Source organism: Lutjanus erythropterus, chromosome 16, assembly GCF_056507025.1.
Source record: "Lutjanus erythropterus isolate fLutEry1 chromosome 16, fLutEry1.hap2, whole genome shotgun sequence".
NCBI classification, from domain to species: domain Eukaryota; kingdom Metazoa; phylum Chordata; class Actinopteri; order Lutjaniformes; family Lutjanidae; genus Lutjanus; species Lutjanus erythropterus.
This window is the reverse complement of record NC_139332.1, coordinates 2454060-2473450: the sequence shown is the minus strand read 5'-3', so window position 1 is coordinate 2473450 and position 19391 is coordinate 2454060. Positions and strand designations below refer to the sequence as shown.

At 39.0% G+C, this 19391-nt stretch overlaps 2 protein-coding genes across 2 annotated transcripts; one reads left to right on the top strand and one right to left on the bottom strand.

The window, feature by feature from the left end:
* The first annotated feature begins 382 nt into the window (after positions 1-382).
* LOC146312595 (uncharacterized) lies at positions 383-5229 on the top strand. The gene is made up of 3 exons (XM_084738971.1): positions 383-471; positions 819-864; positions 2696-5229. The coding sequence occupies exons 1-3, from the start codon at positions 405-407 to the stop codon at positions 4674-4676; spliced, it is 2094 nt and encodes a 697-aa protein (XP_084595097.1). The 5' UTR covers positions 383-404; the 3' UTR covers positions 4677-5229.
* Positions 5230-7484: 2255 nt separating this feature from the next.
* On the bottom strand, positions 7485-18973 carry s100v2 (S100 calcium binding protein V2). The gene is made up of 3 exons (XM_084738972.1): positions 18814-18973; positions 10534-10665; positions 7485-8760 (listed from the first exon to the last, which is right to left on the bottom strand). Exons 1-3 carry the CDS (start codon positions 18820-18822, stop codon positions 8599-8601), a joined length of 303 nt encoding a protein of 100 aa, XP_084595098.1. The 5' UTR covers positions 18823-18973; the 3' UTR covers positions 7485-8598.
* Positions 18974-19391: the final 418 nt, after the last annotated feature.

Sequence of the window (19391 nt, the reverse complement as noted above, 5' to 3'; positions counted from 1 at the left end):
ACAACATGTAATCACAGTGTGTATGATGTTCTCCAAGATGGAACACTTTGCTGGATCTCTCATTTTAATATTCAGTATCATTTTCTGACAGCACACAGGTGTTTGATAACTACACACAGTCAAACCATGAATGACAATAATTCACACTAGAAAAAGAGCATGCATATCTACATGTTTTAAACAGTGAAATAAACCTGTAGAGTAGCAGTAAGAAAGAGTGACAAACACATTCACAGCCTGCAGCTTTGTAATGATTAACTGATCAAGTGTACAGTCATAAACGTTATTTGGTCATTTTCATTCTTATCTAACCAAATGTGGCTTGAGATAGGACCTGAAGCTCCTCTGTCTGGTGAAGTCACCGTATTCTTCACCTCAGTTGCTCTGCAGAAAACCTCGAAGCCATGTTGAAACACTGTGGATTTTATGTTATTATTGTTCAGCTGACTTTGACAGCAGGAATCAATGCAGGTAAGATCATGACACTTTTAAGAAGGCACCAAAATGAGCTTTAGTTTTAAAATAGACAAATTGCTGCTGTTTTAGTGTCTATTCTTATGTATGGCATTTTGGTGGTTAGGAAGAGAAGACAACTGACTATAAAATGTTTCAAGTGAAAAATAATTACACTACTTGATTTAAATAATACAGTAATTACTTTTTAATTTTTAGACTAAACCTCTAAATCTCAATGTATCAGTGGCGCATATTCTAGCAGTAATGATTATTATGATCTTTGGGTGAACAGAACTTTTAGACTAACTGCCTGAGAATGTCAACGGAGCATAAAAATTTGTGGCTGTTTTTTGTTATTACAGATTGGAGTGTTCAGATGACTCCATTCAGCTCCAGTCTTGGAAACAGGTGAGACACCACATGCATGATGCAATAGGCCTCTGCATTCATGTCATACTTGACGTTTAAGTTATCTTTGACCTCAGATGGCTGTAAAATGTAAAGTTGCATCTTTGCTTTTGTATGTATTGCAACTCTGTCAGTACTAATTTAAATTAGAGACAATAAAGGACACCAGTTTCAATCAGTCACCATCAGAGTTAAAGGAATGCCATATTTTTGAAAAGTAATGTCTATGTCACAGTCTCGGGCCCTCTCACCATCTATGCTACTACATATCCACTTCCTCCTAATTGCCATTTTCAGTTCATCCACTAGATGACACTCCCATCTGCCCTGCAATCCAGTCTTTCCCCTCACCTGTGTTTCCCCGCCCATCTTCCCATCTGCACCTCTTTCCCTCGTCAGCAACTCACTACACATACCAGCCCCAGATCTGTTGTTCATTGACAGATCATCCTGGTTGTTTTGCTGCTTGCCTGCTTTTGTCTTTATTTTAATTCCTGGACCTGTTACCTGTCTGCCTACCCCCATCTCTCAGAAAGCTTTTTTTTTTAAAAATAAATCTGTGAGATCATCCTGCTGCCTGGGTCTGATCCTTTCTTGAACCTGACAGCCTGGCAATTGTCAGGGCCCTGTTCTTTGTATTTTGCTTAGCTTTTCCAGACTAATATGATGTCAGCCAGTCCACGCTAGCCTCACCAACTACGGGATGAATTACCTTGAAATCTGGTACATTCATCTACCTCAACAGCTGCTCAACATTTAGAATATTAGCCAGAGTTAAGATCAAATCATTCTGTTGCAAGTTACAAGTCTCAAGTTTTTGCATTCAAGTCCCAAGTCAAGACAAGCAGGTTACGTGTAAAGTCCGAACTTGAGACTGCGAAATCACAAGTCCAAGTCCAAAACTTTGAGCTCTGAGCAACAATGTGCTCTTCAGTAAGTATAATGCCATTTAACAACAGAGCCCTGATTTATGGTTCTTTGTGCAACCACAGCATAGTTTTTGTAGGTGAACAAAATGATCTTTGGGATCAGTTTTTCCAACCGGAGCTTATAAAATAATGTTAGTTTGTGGTTCTCTCCTGCAGCTTGATTGGCTGCTGTCAGATTGGTTCACACAATGTAGATCCAGTGAATTAAGTGTCATCTTTCTAAGAATCGAAGGCATTGATGTTAGTTGATTTGGTCAATGATGGCAAATGAATTAATTCATGGATTCCCACTTTTTAAATTAACAGACATTTTGATCTTTGGAGCTATCAAGTATTTTCAAGTCAAAATGCTCAAATCCAAGTGAAGTCACGAGTCACTGATGTTGAAGTCCAAGCTGAGTTGAAAGTATTTTGTCACGACGAATCAAAATCTGTGACTTGAGTCTTCTGATGTTACACTTGTGATGTTAGCATTGTCATTGTGAGCATGGTATCATGCTGACAGAGCATTTAACTCAAAACAGTGCTGTGTCTAAGCACAGCCTCAGTAAGCCACAAGAGTAGCTGTAGATTTTCAGTGAATAACTGTAAACTTAGGCTGAAAAATAGAGGAGGAGAGGCCATGATGGGATCTGCACATGGTTCCTTTTTACACCACACATACTACATATAATTCATTCTATTACTCTTTATAAATCAAGCTAAGTCAATTGCCAACAAAGAACTGGACATGAAAAGTGTACAAACTCTCATGAACACAACTAACTCAAATTGAAAATTCAATACAATCAATCTAAAACAGCGTGCTTCTCAAAGAGCATATCAATTATTTCTCATGTCTAATCCCTGCTGTATTCAGTCAGTTGTTGCTCATTATTCACCAATCACTTATCTTTTTCCAGGGTACATCTTCAGATGACACCAAAGTTTGACCCACTACACTTTGACCCTGGAGACACTGGAAGATGGCCAACTGATCCTTATAGAGGCACCAGGTCTAAAGAAATGAGTGTAGTCAACACTAGTGTAGGTTTGTGGTTTACAGAAGCTCAGACCTTATCTAAACTACAGACACAGTGTCAGGGAATCACTAATAGCTGGGATCCTGCTTTTCATACACTGTGTTCCATGAATCAGACAATGCCTGTCTGTGTCGGAGGCACTTGTCTCATTAAGGAGGTTTTCCCTGTTGATCTGACTCATTCAAGCAGCTTTAGATTTGACCATAATGATGCATTTGAGGCAGAAATTATGTCTAACCAACAACATATGATCCTTATGGATGGTGATACTAATTACAGCCACCACACTATAGTTATTATGGGAGAGGACCCTGCAGTGATTGAGTCTGCCACTTACCTGTTTGAGAGGCATCCTACTATTTCAACTTTGCTGAGGTACCAGAAGGGGGCGCTGCATATTATCAGGGGTGGCCGTATCTTTTCCACTAGAAATCATGATGTCATACTGGTTGGGCATGGCAGCAGCGGTGCCAATGGAACAGTCCATTTAGCCGGTCATGGCCCCAAGGAACTTGCCAGAATTGTGTTACAAACTGTAAGTGTCTTTGGTCATCTTGGCTCCATCAGTCTTATCAGCTGCAACCTTGGCAATGACCTGCACTTCATGTTGCAGCTGCTACAAGTTCTCCGCTCTCTCAGTGTGGACACAAAGCTGCATCTATTCAATTCCTTCCTGTCTGTTAGCTCTGGTGGACAGATCATGTCTAGGACTGATGGAGTCTGGAGGTCCCATGACAACAGCAGAAGAGTCATTGCTGAACTGGACCAAAGAGGTCACCTACTTACAAAAGTGGAACTTGGCTGTGCTGGGCCGGAGTTTCCTGCATATACAGGAAATGTTTTGTATCTTCAGACACTGGATTGGCCGAGCCACCCTCAAATGTTTGTTCCAATGGAGCTGCGCAAAAGGTACCCCTCTATTGACTGCCTGGAGGGGCTTACTTGGAGCCTGTTCTTTGAGGAGAATGAAAGAAGGCGTGCTCCTGATTATGACAGTGATCAAAAACATATGGAAGCCATTTGGCTTACAGAGCCAGGACCAGACAAATCTAACATTAATTTCAGGCATATCAGAAACATCCAAGATCTGCTTGTGGAGATCCGATACAATGCTAGAGAAGAAGTTGCATCAGACCTTTACTACATTCTCAATGAATGCATCTACAGAGTACATGGGAAAAATCTTAGTGTAAGTCTGGTGGGCAAGTTCATGGCCACTGAGAGTCAAGCTGAAACTGAAAAATTCCGTCTAAATTTCATTGACCAGCAGCGTGAGTCCACCCTGCAGGAGATGAGAGACGGCCTCAAAGCATCCAAATTCAATGACTTCTGTCGTGAGACTTTCCAGTACCAGCAGTGTAACTACAACTGTGAGAGGTGGGGTCGCTACTTCATGACAGCAGTGTTTTCAGCATCTGTGCGTAACTTCAGAACCTTCTCGCTTTTCCTCATGAGTGTCATAGGCTGTGAAGTTGGCCGCTCCCGGGGGACTGACAGCCCCCTGTGCACAGCATTTGTTGGAGCTGACCACCCCATGGAGACTGAGCAACCCTGGCCTGACCATCGACGGCAACGAGGATTCTATGGCTGCGCAGTTGAAAACTATGAAATGGCATCGCAGAACACACAGATGTGGTTAGATCAAGTTGTAGCGAAAGAAAATGCCCTGTACGTCAAATCAAAGCAGATGATGAACGCTGTTGACCATGATGAGCAAACAGAGCTGGATATCTTTGGGAAGGTCAAAGTTATGAATAAGTATGTGTTCTCATCTTATCTGGAGTTCTTTCGAGGTACACCTGAGGGAAAGAAACTCAAGAGAGGATGCGTTCCATCTTTCCAAGAGAATTCAAATCCATAATGCTGGTGTGGTGTGTAAAAATAGTTTGGTTCTGCAACTAACGATTATTTTCATAGTTGATTAATTGGTTGATTATTTTCTCAATTACTCAGTTAGTAGTTTGTATGTCAGAAAATGATGAAAAATGTTGATCAGTGTTTCCCAAAATCAAAGATGACGTCCTCAAATGTCATGTTTTACTCACAACCCAAAGATATTCAGTTCACTGTCCAGTCCCTCCAGGAAGTTGTGATTGCAGCAATTGATACAAATTCAGCCAGTCTTTGTGAATTACAATCATAGCAGTCCCCTGTGCAAATGTCATACATGTACATCTTAATGAACAGACTCAGTGTTTTATTATTTCTTTATTCATTTTTTTTGTATTTTTCTTTTTTTATTTTGTCACAGGCATTGAAAAGAGCACAAGGTTTGTATAATTTTGTGTTTGCTGGCCTCTTTTTGTTAAGGTATGGAACATGGAACAGAGTCTTTTGCAATTTTCATTTATTCCTGCAATGGAATTGCAAAAAAATGCCTTCAAATATTGCAACGTGCATTGCCATTTTTTTTTTTTAAAGCTGCCATGAAATCAGGCATGTTGGGCCACAACAATCCCCAAAAAAGCCTCCAAAATCCTGGAAGGACTGACTAGAAACCAAAAAATATTCACATTTAAGAAGCTGAAATCAGAGAACTTTGACTTTTCCTCTTAAAAAAATATTCAAACCAATTAATCAATTATCATAACAGTTGTGATTAATTTTATAATTGATTAATAATCGATGAATCATTGCAGCTCTAGCTTTCATTGCATATTCAACTCTAGTATTGTCTCATGTAGAAAGGTCCGACACAGACGTTCTGCCTGATGCTGACAGAACACTGCAATGTAATGCTGTATAGTTTAGGTCTGTATCTGCTGCTTCAGTTTACTGGCACAGCTACACATCTGATAGTGTTCTAAAGGCTTGAAGAGTGGGAATCATCTTGTTAATGTACTAATTTAAAGGACCAGTGTGTAAGATGTAGGGGGATCTATTGGCAGAAATGGAATATAACATTCACATTGTTGTTAATGTTTTCATTAGTGTACAATCACCTGTTTTTGTTACCTTAGAATGAATGTCCTGTTTCTACTGCAGTGCAGAACAGACAACACAGTGAGCTTAAGTGAGATCTAGCGGTGAGCTTTCAGATTGCAAATGTTGCATCTCTACTTCCCCGTTCAACTGTGCAGAAAAACCTGCACAAAAAACTCAGGACGACAAATTTAGAGCCACAAAATGAACGAAAACACAACAACTCTGGTGAGTCCCTGTAAATCTGACATACTGGACCTTTAAAACAATAAATCATGGTTTGTCACAGCAGATACTTAATATTTCATGAAACTATTTAAACTGAGACAATTTGTTTTTTTCTTTCTTATTAAACTAATCAACTAAATGATAAAACATTACCAAATGCAGTCCTGGTGATTTCTTTGTGTGTTTATTACATCATTTTTCTTAAGGTGTCACACAGGTCAGAATATAAAGAATTACAAAACATAAATACATAGAAAATGCAGGATCACAGAGGGTACAGCATTACTACTAGAAACTTAAAAAGGGACAATAAAGCACACATTTTGAGATGTTTCTCCAGATGACTGCAAAGTCAAACATACTGACAGTTACAAAGAATCCAAACTACACTTTAGTGTTTTCCTACTGACACAAGGTCAAATTGAGATGATTAGTGTCATACACTTAAAGATTCAGATGAGGTTTAACACTTGAAGTCACTGTGTACACTGTAACACAATAACATACTGTGAATTGAGAATTGCAGCAATAATTTACCCTGGAGTTAACATATTTTTAATGATCTGGCTCACACGCTGTCATATGGATGTGCCTTCAAATGGTATTTATGAGTCAGCATTTTTTACATGCGAAGTTGACTACACTGATTTACTGTATGTAAACTATGGTATATGCATGACATTTATGTGATTAACTAGTAAGACAACCATTGCTACGCAAGTGAAAAAAATGGACACCTAAGAACCTGTTCTCTTCCCTTTTCAAAAACGGTGACTGATGTTAAATTTGCTCCATTTTAAGGCTTCCTTTTGATGGAGTTCACCATTTCAAAAAGTGTCACTTTGACTTATTAGAAAATTTACTTACAAAGTTGTGAATACCACAACAATCTTCATCATTCTATTATTAGTTAAGAAAACCCATTTGAAGGCACCGTGAATCACAATTATACATGGCAAACTAACAGAGGATGAAATTGGACGAATGGCTAATAGTTAGTGACTGTCTGTGATGACACCCAGCACCTTCTGGACCAATTAAATTCAAAATCAGTGTCAGGGTCTCGTGTGCTAAGTGCTGCTAAATGCTGTTAGGACATCAAACATGTAATTAGTTTGCCCAGCGTGTAGACCAACCACAACCGTGCTGAAAGTCCCCAATACCAGAACTGATGATAGATCCTTGATTACAATGGTTCCCCGAAAACAAGAGTCTGCAACCTGTGTCTCCAGAGCCTCAGGTGGCTCTTTGGCCCCTCTCTGAAATGAATAAGTTATCTCTTAACTATTTCATTATTACGTATCATTTTTGTAGGTGATTATTACAGGCTCATACAGTAAAAATGTGCAGCCTATACACAGAATAATAGAAACATTTTTAATATTTCATTAACTAAAATATGTCATAGCCTGCATCCATGGTTCGCAACCTTTTCCTCTAATTTTGCCAGTTGCTATCCTTGAGTCTAACTTGACTATCTATAGATGCCAAATCCAAAAAACAAACAAAAAAACAGAAGTCTCAAAATAGATAGAAAATTTAATAGCTGCAGCTCCAGACAGATTTTCGGGGGGTTTGGGGGCCAAAAATGGCTCTTTTGAGAGTAAAGGTTGCTGACCCCTGCCCTAAAAAGAGGTGGAAGGTAGCACTAAAGTTCCAAGGATCTTGGATGGAACAGTTCAAGAGTCAGAATTTATTGGTGGAAAAGGGGTTGGACACAGTTTTGGAAAATATTTGGGCACAGCATCCCCAACTCTGCTGCTGGAAAGATCTCTGGCTCTGAAGCCATATACAACTCTGCAAAAAATCTTGTGGAAACTAATGAACAACATTCATTTTTTTAAAAACATTTTAATTTTCATGTTTCATGTTGTAGGTCTATGAAAAAGTTGAGACAATTCAAAATGTCAAGTCTATGTCCTGCAATAGATTTTTCAGTTTTGAGCCCAACTCAAACTAAGTTTTACCAGCTACTAATCTTTTGTTGAGATAATTTACTTTTCTTCTTAAAGCTTCTTCTACTTAAATCTTTGAGTTTTGGAAAGGATTGTATTGAAAAAATTATAGAGTAAATTTGTTCAAGTGAACATGAACGATGGTTAAAATCTGAATATTTTCAATTCAAACCATTTCACTTTCAGGCACCAAACCAAAGACAAATAAAGTTCACAGCTCACTGTGACCAATTTCTGAAATACAGTTTTTTTAAACTCAAAGATTAAACTTCATCTAAAGAAGAAAAGTCAATTATATCAACTAAAGGTCAATAAAACTTTTAAAACTAATCAGTTTGAGTTGGGCTCAAAAGTCAAAAATCAATTGTAATTTTATAAACTTGTAAACATTGGTAGTGTGAGAATTTGAATCCAAAGTAGTCTGAATATGAACTTTAACTGGTGCAAAGAATGCTGGGCAGTATACTGGCAGAGGTGTAATGTGGAGACCTGTCGGACAGAGATCACAGCATTTAGAAACATTATGTTTTAGTTGTAAATGTTGGGAACATCCTGCTGTGTTCAGACTAGACTTTGTCTTTGTATTCTGTCTGACACCTACTGAGGAAAGTGATTACGATCATATTGTGACTCTGTTTAGTTACAAACTCAGAGATTGTGATGTGATGAACCCGCTCTTCACAGGAGGATGCAGCTGCAGCCGGTCTTCGACATGCTGCCGAATTGCGAGGTGGCTACATTCTGGACTAAGTTCCAGAAATGACTGAAAGAGATGCCCTCGCCGTCAGCAACACCCATCTTCCGCATGATCTCGCCGAATCCCTGATCTGTGCCGATTCCCTGTGACAACACACCAGGACAGAATGTGACACTCCATCATCATGAGCAAAGCAGACACAGTTACAAGTTATTTGTGCGTTCATTGTGAAAGAGAAGGTGCTGAAAGTGACCTTTTTTCTCCAGAAAGTCTTACATTTTCATTTACATACACGAAAATGAAAATGCATCAGAATCAGGCTAAATTAATCCATATGTAATTTGTGTGTAGCTGAAGAAGGTACAAATCCTCTACAGGCTGATAAAGTCCCACAATGGAGGCAGTGATGACCTTAAGGTTAGAGACTGACTGACTTGTGACTCAAAGGTCGGTGGTTTGATCCTCGAACAGGACCAGTAAATCTGGACTTGCTTCTCCCTCATTATCACTGAGGTGTTAGAGCGCCGTCTGTAACTGTAACTACCATAGTTTTAAAAATCATTCTAACTCATGCGGAGTCCTAACTGCAGATTCACGGCTGTGGTGTGACTCCACCATCCACTTCAGTTACAATGATTTTTAAAACTATATTTTTATACTTACAGGTCTCGATGTGGACGGCCCTTTAAACCCCTGAACTGTTCAAGTTTTGTTTTTAGTGTTGTCACCAAAACTCAGTTATTTATTAACTTGACTGATTAGTACAATGTGTAAAGGATTACTCCCCTGAAAACTGTGTTTTGAATATTATCTGTAAGGATGCAAAGGATGCCAGCTTTAGTCAGACTATATTAAAACATATATAGAATATAAGGAATAAAACTTGAATGTATGGAAGGTAAACTTGATTAAATGGAAATTTAACTTGAACATATGGAATGAAACTTGAAAATACAGAATGAAATATGAATATAAATATAAAACTTTAATACAAATCTAATATATGAAAGTAAACTTGACTTGTGACTTGACAATTTAGAATGAAACATTAATATAAGGAATAAAACTTGAAGATATGTAAGTAAATGTGAATATAAGGAATAAACATGACTATAAGGAATGAAAATTCAATGTAGTGAGGTAAAATCTAAAATATAGGAGTAAACTTAAATATACAGAAGAAAACTTTGATAGATGGAATGGAACTTGAATATATAGAATAAAACTTGAATATATGGAATAAACTCATAAAGGCACTGGCGCCACCTTGTGTTTTGGACTTGTAGCCTGATCTTATTCTCTACAGATGTTGTTGTAAGAAGTGTGTCACTGTGAGTAATAACTGCTTCAAGAATGATGCATAATGTTCCTTCAACAACGTTCTGTTGAACGTATCGTGATTACTCATAAGCAATACTAATGTTGCATTATGGAAATATGATCCTCAAGGTAGCATGATATATATTCCAAACTGTTTGTGTAACTTTGACTAAATATAATCAGCTGAATTGATTTGAATTTCATTCAATATTCACATTTCTATCAATATATAATATGACTTTCATTAACATCTAACGTTAGTGTTACTTTAGAAATTTTTCACTAACATAAATGTAAGACTTTATACAAGCCACAAATATTTGATCCATTTTTTAAGTATAGAGGTAACTTTGAAATAACAGATTTTCAGCAGTACACTCCTTTAAAATACCAACACCCACCTTACTCATCAGTTGAATGGAAGCTAAGATGATGAAATTTCCCATTGTGTGTGTGTGTGTGTGTGTGTGTGTGTGTGTGTGTGTGTGTGTGTGACTCTGCTGCTGAGCATGTCTCTGACTGTCTGTGTGTGAGGTGAGTAAGATGAGGTGCTGCCACACCCAGTGCACATGGAGAAAGACAGTAGTGAGTTTTACCTTGACCAGGTTGGGCAGCTGGGAGGACAACAGGCCTTTGAATTCTTCAGTTTTCAGCGTTGGACTGTTGTCAGATGAAGCAGAATGGAACTGGGTGACCAGTGTGTTGATGGCATTCTCCAGGTCTGAGAACTGAGGAGAGGGCAAGGAAGAGACAGAGAGAGGACGATGAACAACTGAAACAAACATGCTCATGCTTGGATCTAATATCACACTGATGATTAGGTGCATTGCACTTTATCAGGCTGTATGGTTGGCTATTCACCCAAAACCTCTGCATCTGCACAGACAACAAAAGCAAAACATCATGCATCATTCCCTTAAAAAACAAAAAGGCGTGTTACACCGCCTTTTCCACAAACATGGAACCGGGACTGTTGTTTGTGCACATAATTTTGAACATCGGTTCAAATTCATTCAGACCCCAAAAAGTTGGTTCCTGGCTGGAACACAAGTGGGCGTTTCATTATCTACAGATTGTTGTATATTGTACTGCAATGGTTTCACTCAGAACTGGTGGAACCGCAGGCTGGTTCACTAGGTAGAACCAAGGTCACAAAAATCTTGAATGGGACTGGTTCAAGAACCAGAGCAAATTTGGTGGCAAAGTTGCTGGTCATAGTGGAGCATTTAGCAGCTAAAGAGTCAGATATTCTCTCAGATGGCCTGCTTAAGTTTAGTCAAATAAAACTATTTGGTTAAAAGCTATAATAGATATTTTTTTTATAACAATGAGAAAATGGTTCACTCATAGCGAACATCAAGTCATCAATGGAGAGCTTTGCATAATACACAACCTGTAGAATATGACATGCCTATTTTTTTTGGGTCACACCAACTTTTCAGGGATTCAAACCAATTTATTGGACAAATTCCATGTTGATGGAAAAAGGTGTGTGTTATAACCCTTTTCCACAAACATGGAACCCTTTGTGTACATAATTTTGAACATTCAGAGCATTTCCACCACAACTTAATTGGTTCACACCCAAAAAGTTGGTTCCTGGCTGGAATACAAGTGGGTGCTTCATATTATACAATTCATTGTGTATTGTACTACGCCCTCTGATGATGGCACATCCATAATTGCAATGGTTCCACTCAGAACTGGTGGAACCACAGGCTGGTTCGCTAGGTAGAACCACGGTCACAAGAAACTTGAATGGAACTGATTCAAGAACTGGAGCAAATCTGGTGGACATATTGGAGCATTTAGCAGCTAAAGAGTCAGATATTTCTCTCAGAAGTTGGTGGAGACCAAAACCAGAGCTAAAAGAGAGAGAATATTGAACTTAGATTTTTCAGCTGACACAAACACAAACCATGATCATGTTGCTTTGCATGTGCACAGAAAACAAATGCAAATTGTCATGTATCACTGCCTTAAAAAACAAGCCATATGTGCATTTCCTGATCTGATATGTCTGTGGTTAAGGTTTGGTTAAGTTCAGGCAACTAAAACCACTTGGATAAAGCAGCTGTAATAGATATTTTTGTTTTAACAACATGAAAATTGTTTGCTCATAGTGATGAGTCATCAATGCAACCTGAAGAATATGGCACACCCATTTTTGGGGGGTCGCACTTCATCTATGAAAACGTTTTTGGCTCCTTCTCATTCTTCTCAGGAATTTGAACCGATTTACTGAACCAATTCCATGCTGACGGAAAAAGCCGCAATACGTCCCATCTCCACCACAACTAAATAACACACCCCAAAAATCTGCTTCCTGGCTAAACAAAACTGTGTATTTCATATTCTACGGTTTGTTGTGTATTGTGCTATGCCTGCTGTTAATGACACATCCTTGATAGCAATGGTTCCACTCAGAACTGGTGGAACTGCAACCTGGTTTGCTAGGTAGAACAGTCACAGTCACAAGAATCTTGAACGGAAGTGATTCAAGAACCACAGCAAATTTGGTGGCAAAGAGCCAACAGCTGCCAACTAGCTGGTGGTCATAGTGGAGTATAGAGAGCTAGAGACAAACATTACTATCAGAAGTTGGTGGAGACCAAAAACAGAGCTAAAAGAGAGTTAATATTGGTCTAAGATTCTCCATCTTAACTGCTGGGTGTGTGATTAAAGAACTGTTTGCTAACATGTTTATCTTAATAACTTTACAGCTTGTTCCATTGTCCTGATGTTTGTTGGTAATATGAGAGGATAATATTAAGTGCACCACGATAGAGGTATTTATCTTTTATCACCCACTCCTAATGTTCACACTTGAAAAGTTCCCTACAGATAGTCAGGGAAGGATTGTGGCCTTGGCTAAAAGTCCCCAAACTTGGCTGCTGGTATGAGGCAGGATGTGAACAATAGTTTCTGGTAGCAAAATCAAACACAATCAGGCAGGTTTAACTCCATCTGCTTTAAAGCAGGCTGAAGGAAACCTGGGAATTCAAAGAATGAAACAGGACAGCCGGTCATCATGTAAATTTCAGGACTTCCTGTGTGATGAGTCATCACCTCCTCCTCGCAAGGTCAGCGAGAAGGAAACAGGCAGCCTCTACACTGAAGCTAGTAGTGCTGCAGAGCTCTATTTGAATTAGGCCGTGAATGTGAGCAACATTTTCACTTGTCCAAGTCTAGAGAACCAAGGGTGATACCATTTGGTCCAAGGTTATTCTGATACTAATACCAGGATTGGAAATGCCTCTGATCCTGCCTAAATTTCTTGACTCTTGTGAGTCTCTGAGAGTGCCCCATCTAATCATGGAAGTTATTAGCTCCAAAACAGAACCCTGCTACTTCAAGGCACCCTCCTTTACAGCCATTTTCTTTGTAAGCCAGGCCATACAACTATGACAATCATATAACATCCACACAGCAGCGCTACTATTTAGCTACATCAGTACTGGCAGACATAAACCAATAAATATCAGCTATAATAATATCTGATTTGACAAACTGTCGAAGCACTTAATTTGAATTCTTGCAGAAGTATTTTTAAAAAGCTTTTTACTGAACTTTACTTGATAAACTAACTGAACATTTGAATAGTCAGAAGTGTTGTTTGTTGTTGTTGTCATAGTGATGTCAGTTAGATTTGGTTCAGTCACAGCTGTGGAATGTTAAATCATCCATCTTTGTGCCCTGCATCTGGGCCTTTCTTACCCTGAGGCGTACACAAACTACAGATTATATTCACTTTTTAAAAAACAAAAATGTGATATTATCAATTAATTATCCCTAAAAAAAATCACCATTGGAACATCTCTAATTTGCTCCACCTTAGTTTATGTGTTTTGCTCTATCTCTATCTTTCATAAGTCTGTAAGAGCAGTTCTCTACAAGTTTATCAAGTATTAAAACTGAGTTGACAAAACAATCTACCACAAGGTCCATTTAGTAGCTGATATGGAGCTTTTAATCATATCACATAATCTTTCTTAACAAAATGAAATAAATGGACCATGTGATGAGATTTTTTTCAGACCTGTGAACATCATCAGAACATCTGCAACTTCATGACAACTGAACAAACTTTTAACTTTTGAACTGTTGCTATTTCCATCATTTAGTAGTACCATTCATAGGGAATGCTGAAAATATTACAACTGCCTCATGCAGGATTTTTACATAACATGTCAACACAACATAGTATCACCTTAAAGTTGATGTGAACATGATAGTGAACTGTTGCCTAACCACACGTCCAACATGATCATTCACTCGGAATGATGTTTCTGTCCACCTGATAAAATCAAAGTCCAATATTTTAGTTTTTGGAGGGAAACGATGTGTCTCTTTAGCTGCTAAATGCTCCATTATGTCCACCAGCTAGTCTCGAGCTGTGTCTGTGTGCTGTTGGCTGCAGAGCAGACAGGGTACACTGAGTGTTTCCCCTGAACAGCTGCCCACTGCTCCTGGAAACAAAACTGATAAGAGCTGTGAGATTAAACCAACCTGCTGTAAAACAGAAACAAAGAGCCAAAATACTAAAAAGCTGCATAGAGCTGCAGCATTGATGTGAATTCAAAATATTATATTCAAAAATGTATTTTTTGACATACAAGTATATGTTTTTATATCTATGTTTGATCAAAAATATATATTGGATTATCTTGAATAACCGGGTCATTATTGCTGTTGAGTTTTTCACACCACAAGCTGAGCATTATACTGGAGAGAAGGCAGACATGTCTACAGCTGATAACTCTGCAACTCACACCTAAACTATCTAGATGGATAAACAGCACTACAGGTATGTATTTTGATTTTGGTCTGAACTGCCTCTTTAAAGCTGGTTGTCTGTGGGCCATCAGTGGGACACGCTCCAGTCTCGCTACAGTTATTCAATGCATGTGGCCCGACAGCTTTGTCAAAACCACACCCTTTCTGATTGATGTACCACAAGCTGCTGCAGGCCCTCCTCACCTCAGCAGAAACTATCCCACACACAGCAGCAGTATCACGACTGCAGACGAGGCAGAGGAGAACATTTCAACATCGCATTATATTCACTACATAAAGATTATGTTAGCTTAAAGACACCAAATGACTCAATGAGACTCTGAAATATGAGCACAGTCAACGTATCGTGGAGGCCTCTTCTTAATGGCAGAAAACAGTTTTGTACTTGTAGGTATGTTGCCTGTTAAAACAGTCACTTTTTAGCCTTTAAGCATGAATAAAAAGGAATATACAGTAGTGGAAACTCATTTTATGATTTCGTTTCCAAGGGAACAAATAAAGATAGCCTCCCTTGACTGTTTCTGTTACAGTGCCCATTACCACACCCAGATCCCTACGTTTCTTTCCAGCTCGCTGCTGATCTCAAACTCTACACAGTTTTGCTGTTAAACATGAGTCAGTGAGGTGGCAGAGACTTTGGGACTTTGAGCTATTTTTGGGGCTCTTTGATACAATTTGAAAATGTATGTTTAACAGTGAGCAAGTTCTACAGCATTCTCCTTGAGAACAGGTTGCAGTTGTTTGTTCCTTACAGCTGGTTTTCATCATTTATTTTAACCTCCACGATGTAACTGACTGAGGCGGGTTGTTAGCTGTGGGTTGCTCCTGGCCCTCTTCTTATTTTTTTAATATGAGACAGAGGCCAGAAGTGGCACAGGCCCCATGGGAGGCTGACGGGCCACCCGTGGTGCCCCCTCCTCTCCAGATTCTGAACATGACAGATTATTAGCAGTGTAACACATTACAGTAAGATATTAGCTTTTCCATATCAAAGTAAATAAGGTATTATTAACAGGATTTCAGTAACATTGTTACATTTACCATTCATTTCAGAGGTGTCACCTACAACATTAAAAAGTGATGACAATTACCAACATAAACCAGCATGTTCCAAACAGAGACGTTACAAACAGGACTTTGAATTTTGGAATATAAAACTGCAAATTTAACATACTACTCAATCCAGCACTGCATTTATTTTACTTAAAAGGATCACCATTAAATGCATGATGGGAAATGTGGTCCACTGCTACGATAGCACACTGTCTGGGTTGTAAAATGTAGATAAATATATTTATTTGGCACCTTTTTGTTTGACGTCAACCTTGTGCTACGCACATATAGTCAAAAAGTAGACTTAAAGTGTAAAATAAACACTTCAAGTGATGTTTCCACTCGTGAGGCGCAGCTAAGACGTGAGCCTGCGTGGAGCTGCAGACATGGACTGGTAACAGTTTGGGTAATTGTCCATGTTTGGGTTGAGTTAGCTTAGCAGAAGATAGCACACTGGTATAACCTGACACACCAGATGGTTTCTTACACAGAACCATCAGGGAAGTCATCCTTAGAAACTGTAAAGGGCAGGCACTTTCAAAAATCACTTGGCAGGTGATTAGATGAACAATTTGTCTAACACAGGCTAACTTCGACCAATTCTTCAAAAACCATCATTATTTGTTTGAAATGAGTCACTTCTATGATGCTTCTCCCTATTATTGCTCCTAAAACTGCACCTGTAGCTGCCAGTAATCCCTCCTAGGAAGCTGACTGCACCATTTTTGGTGCAGACACAAACAGATAACTTGAAGCCTGGCAAGATGGATTCTCACATGATCTTGTAAATCCAGCTGCCTCACAAAGTAAACACAGGTATGCTTTTTCCACAACACTTTTATTATTTTCTTAACATAAGCTACATAAACTTTATTAAGCCCAGTTATATGACTGCTATCTTATCATACAGACCCCACATTACCTAAACGTTACACTTGAGTTTAGAGGCAAAAGTAAACAGGAGCTCTGCAACAACAGCACGTCTGTCCATATCATGAGCACCACCCAGCCAACTCAAGAAAAAACATGGCATCGTCTGAAGACACTGCTGCTCCCATATCTGAGCGACACAGTATGCCTTAAAGGTATATTTCGCAATTTCAACTGTTAAAAAGTGGAGAGGAGCAATTTTGTAATAGTTGCAATATAGGAGCATATGTAGGAGATTATAGGAGGATTTTATAATGCCTAATTGTACTTCTGAGGTTATTCTGATGAAAGTAACACAAATGTAGCTTGATGCATTATCCTACAGTTATTATAGTTTTGTATTTTTGAATTAGCTTTTTAGTTTTCAGTTAAATTTCAGTTAGTTTCCAAAGTGTGTTGACTTGTTTCAGCCTAATTTCTATTGTTTAAAATAGTTTACTTTTAGTTTAGTTTTCCAGTTTTAGTATTTTAATTATATTATGCGGGTACATATCAGGGGCAAAATTTAAGAAATTCAGAACAGGTATTGCAATAGAAACACAACATTTTGTGAAGTCTCACAATCATGTAGACATCCCACTGTCAATAAACATATTGACCAGTGTCTCCTCTTACTGTGGTGACAAACTTGACCGAACTGACAAAAACTAAAACAGTAGCGTTTTAATCACGCCTGAGAACTTGAGCCCATCGAGGCCTGATGCTGACAGTCAGAATCTGACTTGAACCTGTCCCTCATTAGCATATTTCAGCCCCCATCTGATTACAGCCCATCTTTTTTCTTAACAAGCTTCCCAAATGCACCAAACAGTAGAAGTTTTCAGTGACAGAGACAACACATGCAGGGAACTAAATTGGGGAGAAAAATGCAATTGAATAAATACAGTACAGCCTGAACCCGATGTGAGTCTGTGACATATGTTGATGATGAAATTCTGGCTCGACCCAACCCAAACCCATCAAGTCCTGTCAGGTTCAGATCTGGCACAGATCTCAAGCTCTATAAGACAGTAAGCATTTCCTCTATAGTGTTAGATCATTTTGCTTAGCACACAATATTGTTTCAGTTAGTTTTCTTTATTGCCTTAAGTGTAGTTTTTATTTTTGTTTTTTTACACCCAGACCATTTTTTACACCATTTTTTTTTACACCTAGTTTAAGTTTATTCTAATAACTTTGCTCAACACAGACAATAATTAGAAAAAAATAACTTATTACTTTCAAAATATAGTAATATATAATACTTTTCTTTTTGAATGTAGCTTGCATTACACTGATTATGAACTTGTCATTAAATAAATAAAGGAAGAACATGTAACACAACATGACAAAGGTCCTAAAATAAAGCGGAAGCCATGTTGAATTGCACAATCATGATCTCCATACAATACACACAGACAGGTAGACAGGTGGGTGTGTGAGCTCCACCTTCCCTACATTCAAAATGGGACACGGCCCTGATTCACTTACTGTAGTATATCACATGCTCTTCCTTAATGTATTTACTTTTAATACTGTCATATTCACATAGATAATGTAGCGCTGATGTTGTTACAGTGTGTGTACAAAGTCTTTGTAGGTGTATCACAGGACTGACTGACTGACTGACTGCTACAGTAACGCTTCTTCAGGGAGGGGCAGCTGGCTGCACGGATCAAGCCTCTACACAGAAATAAGTGAAAGTATGTCTGCTCACCTCAGTCTTTCTGACCCGTGAGACCAAACTGGGAAACAACATATCAGTTCAGTTTAACACAAACAGTTAACATTTGGAACTTTGCGGGAAAAGTTTTTCCTCAGCGACATTTTTTCCCTGCTGGCGTGAGATGGCGCGTCTTCAGCAGGAAACCGTTCTGCTCTCATCGCGTCACTCAAACTAGAAAAGTGTTCCAAGTCAAAGCCACATGTGTACATGTATTTATTTAAAAGCCATCACAGTGAGAAAACTCAACAGCGATCAACTTTTTCTCCCGGTGAAAACTACAGGAAAACTCATTAAAAAGTTAACAGTAGAAAAGTTTTAGCCGCGGAGCTTTACGCACGGGTTAGTTCTCAGAAGCCAGTAAGAGGTGAGCTGGTGTAGGTATTCTTCTTACCTGAGGCATGTCGACTGTGGGTCTGGATGTGGTCACTTTTCTTCCTGCGTGTCTCGCTGCTGCTGGCTGCTGTTGTGTGTCAGTGGAGCAGTGCTTCTGTCACCAGCTGGCAGCCTTCCTGGATCCTCCCCTCAGCAGGAGAGAAGAGCCAGGAGGAGGAGGAGGGGACAGCGAGCCCAGGATCAGGCACTACCTTCAGTCTAAATCTCTTCTACAGACGATGGGAAGTTCGACTCTTTTTACTGACTCGAGTTTGTAGGAGTCACTCACTGAAGAGAGTCATTCGGTCAGTCAAAGCTTTGTGAATCCCTGATTAGAGCTTGAGATCTGTGCCCAAAATGGGCAGGACCCAATCGGACACGACAGGTTTGGGTTGGGCCCAGGTTGGGCCATATTTCTCACGTATTTCATGGGTTAACGTAAGGTTCGGGCTGTACCATATTTATTTCTTTATTTGCATTTTTCTCCCAAATTTTGTCATTGCCAATTCAAATCCCCTGCATTTGACGCTGTCACCGAAAACCTCTACTGTTTGTTTCATAGAGGGAAGCTTGTTAAGAAAAATGTCAGGCTGTAAA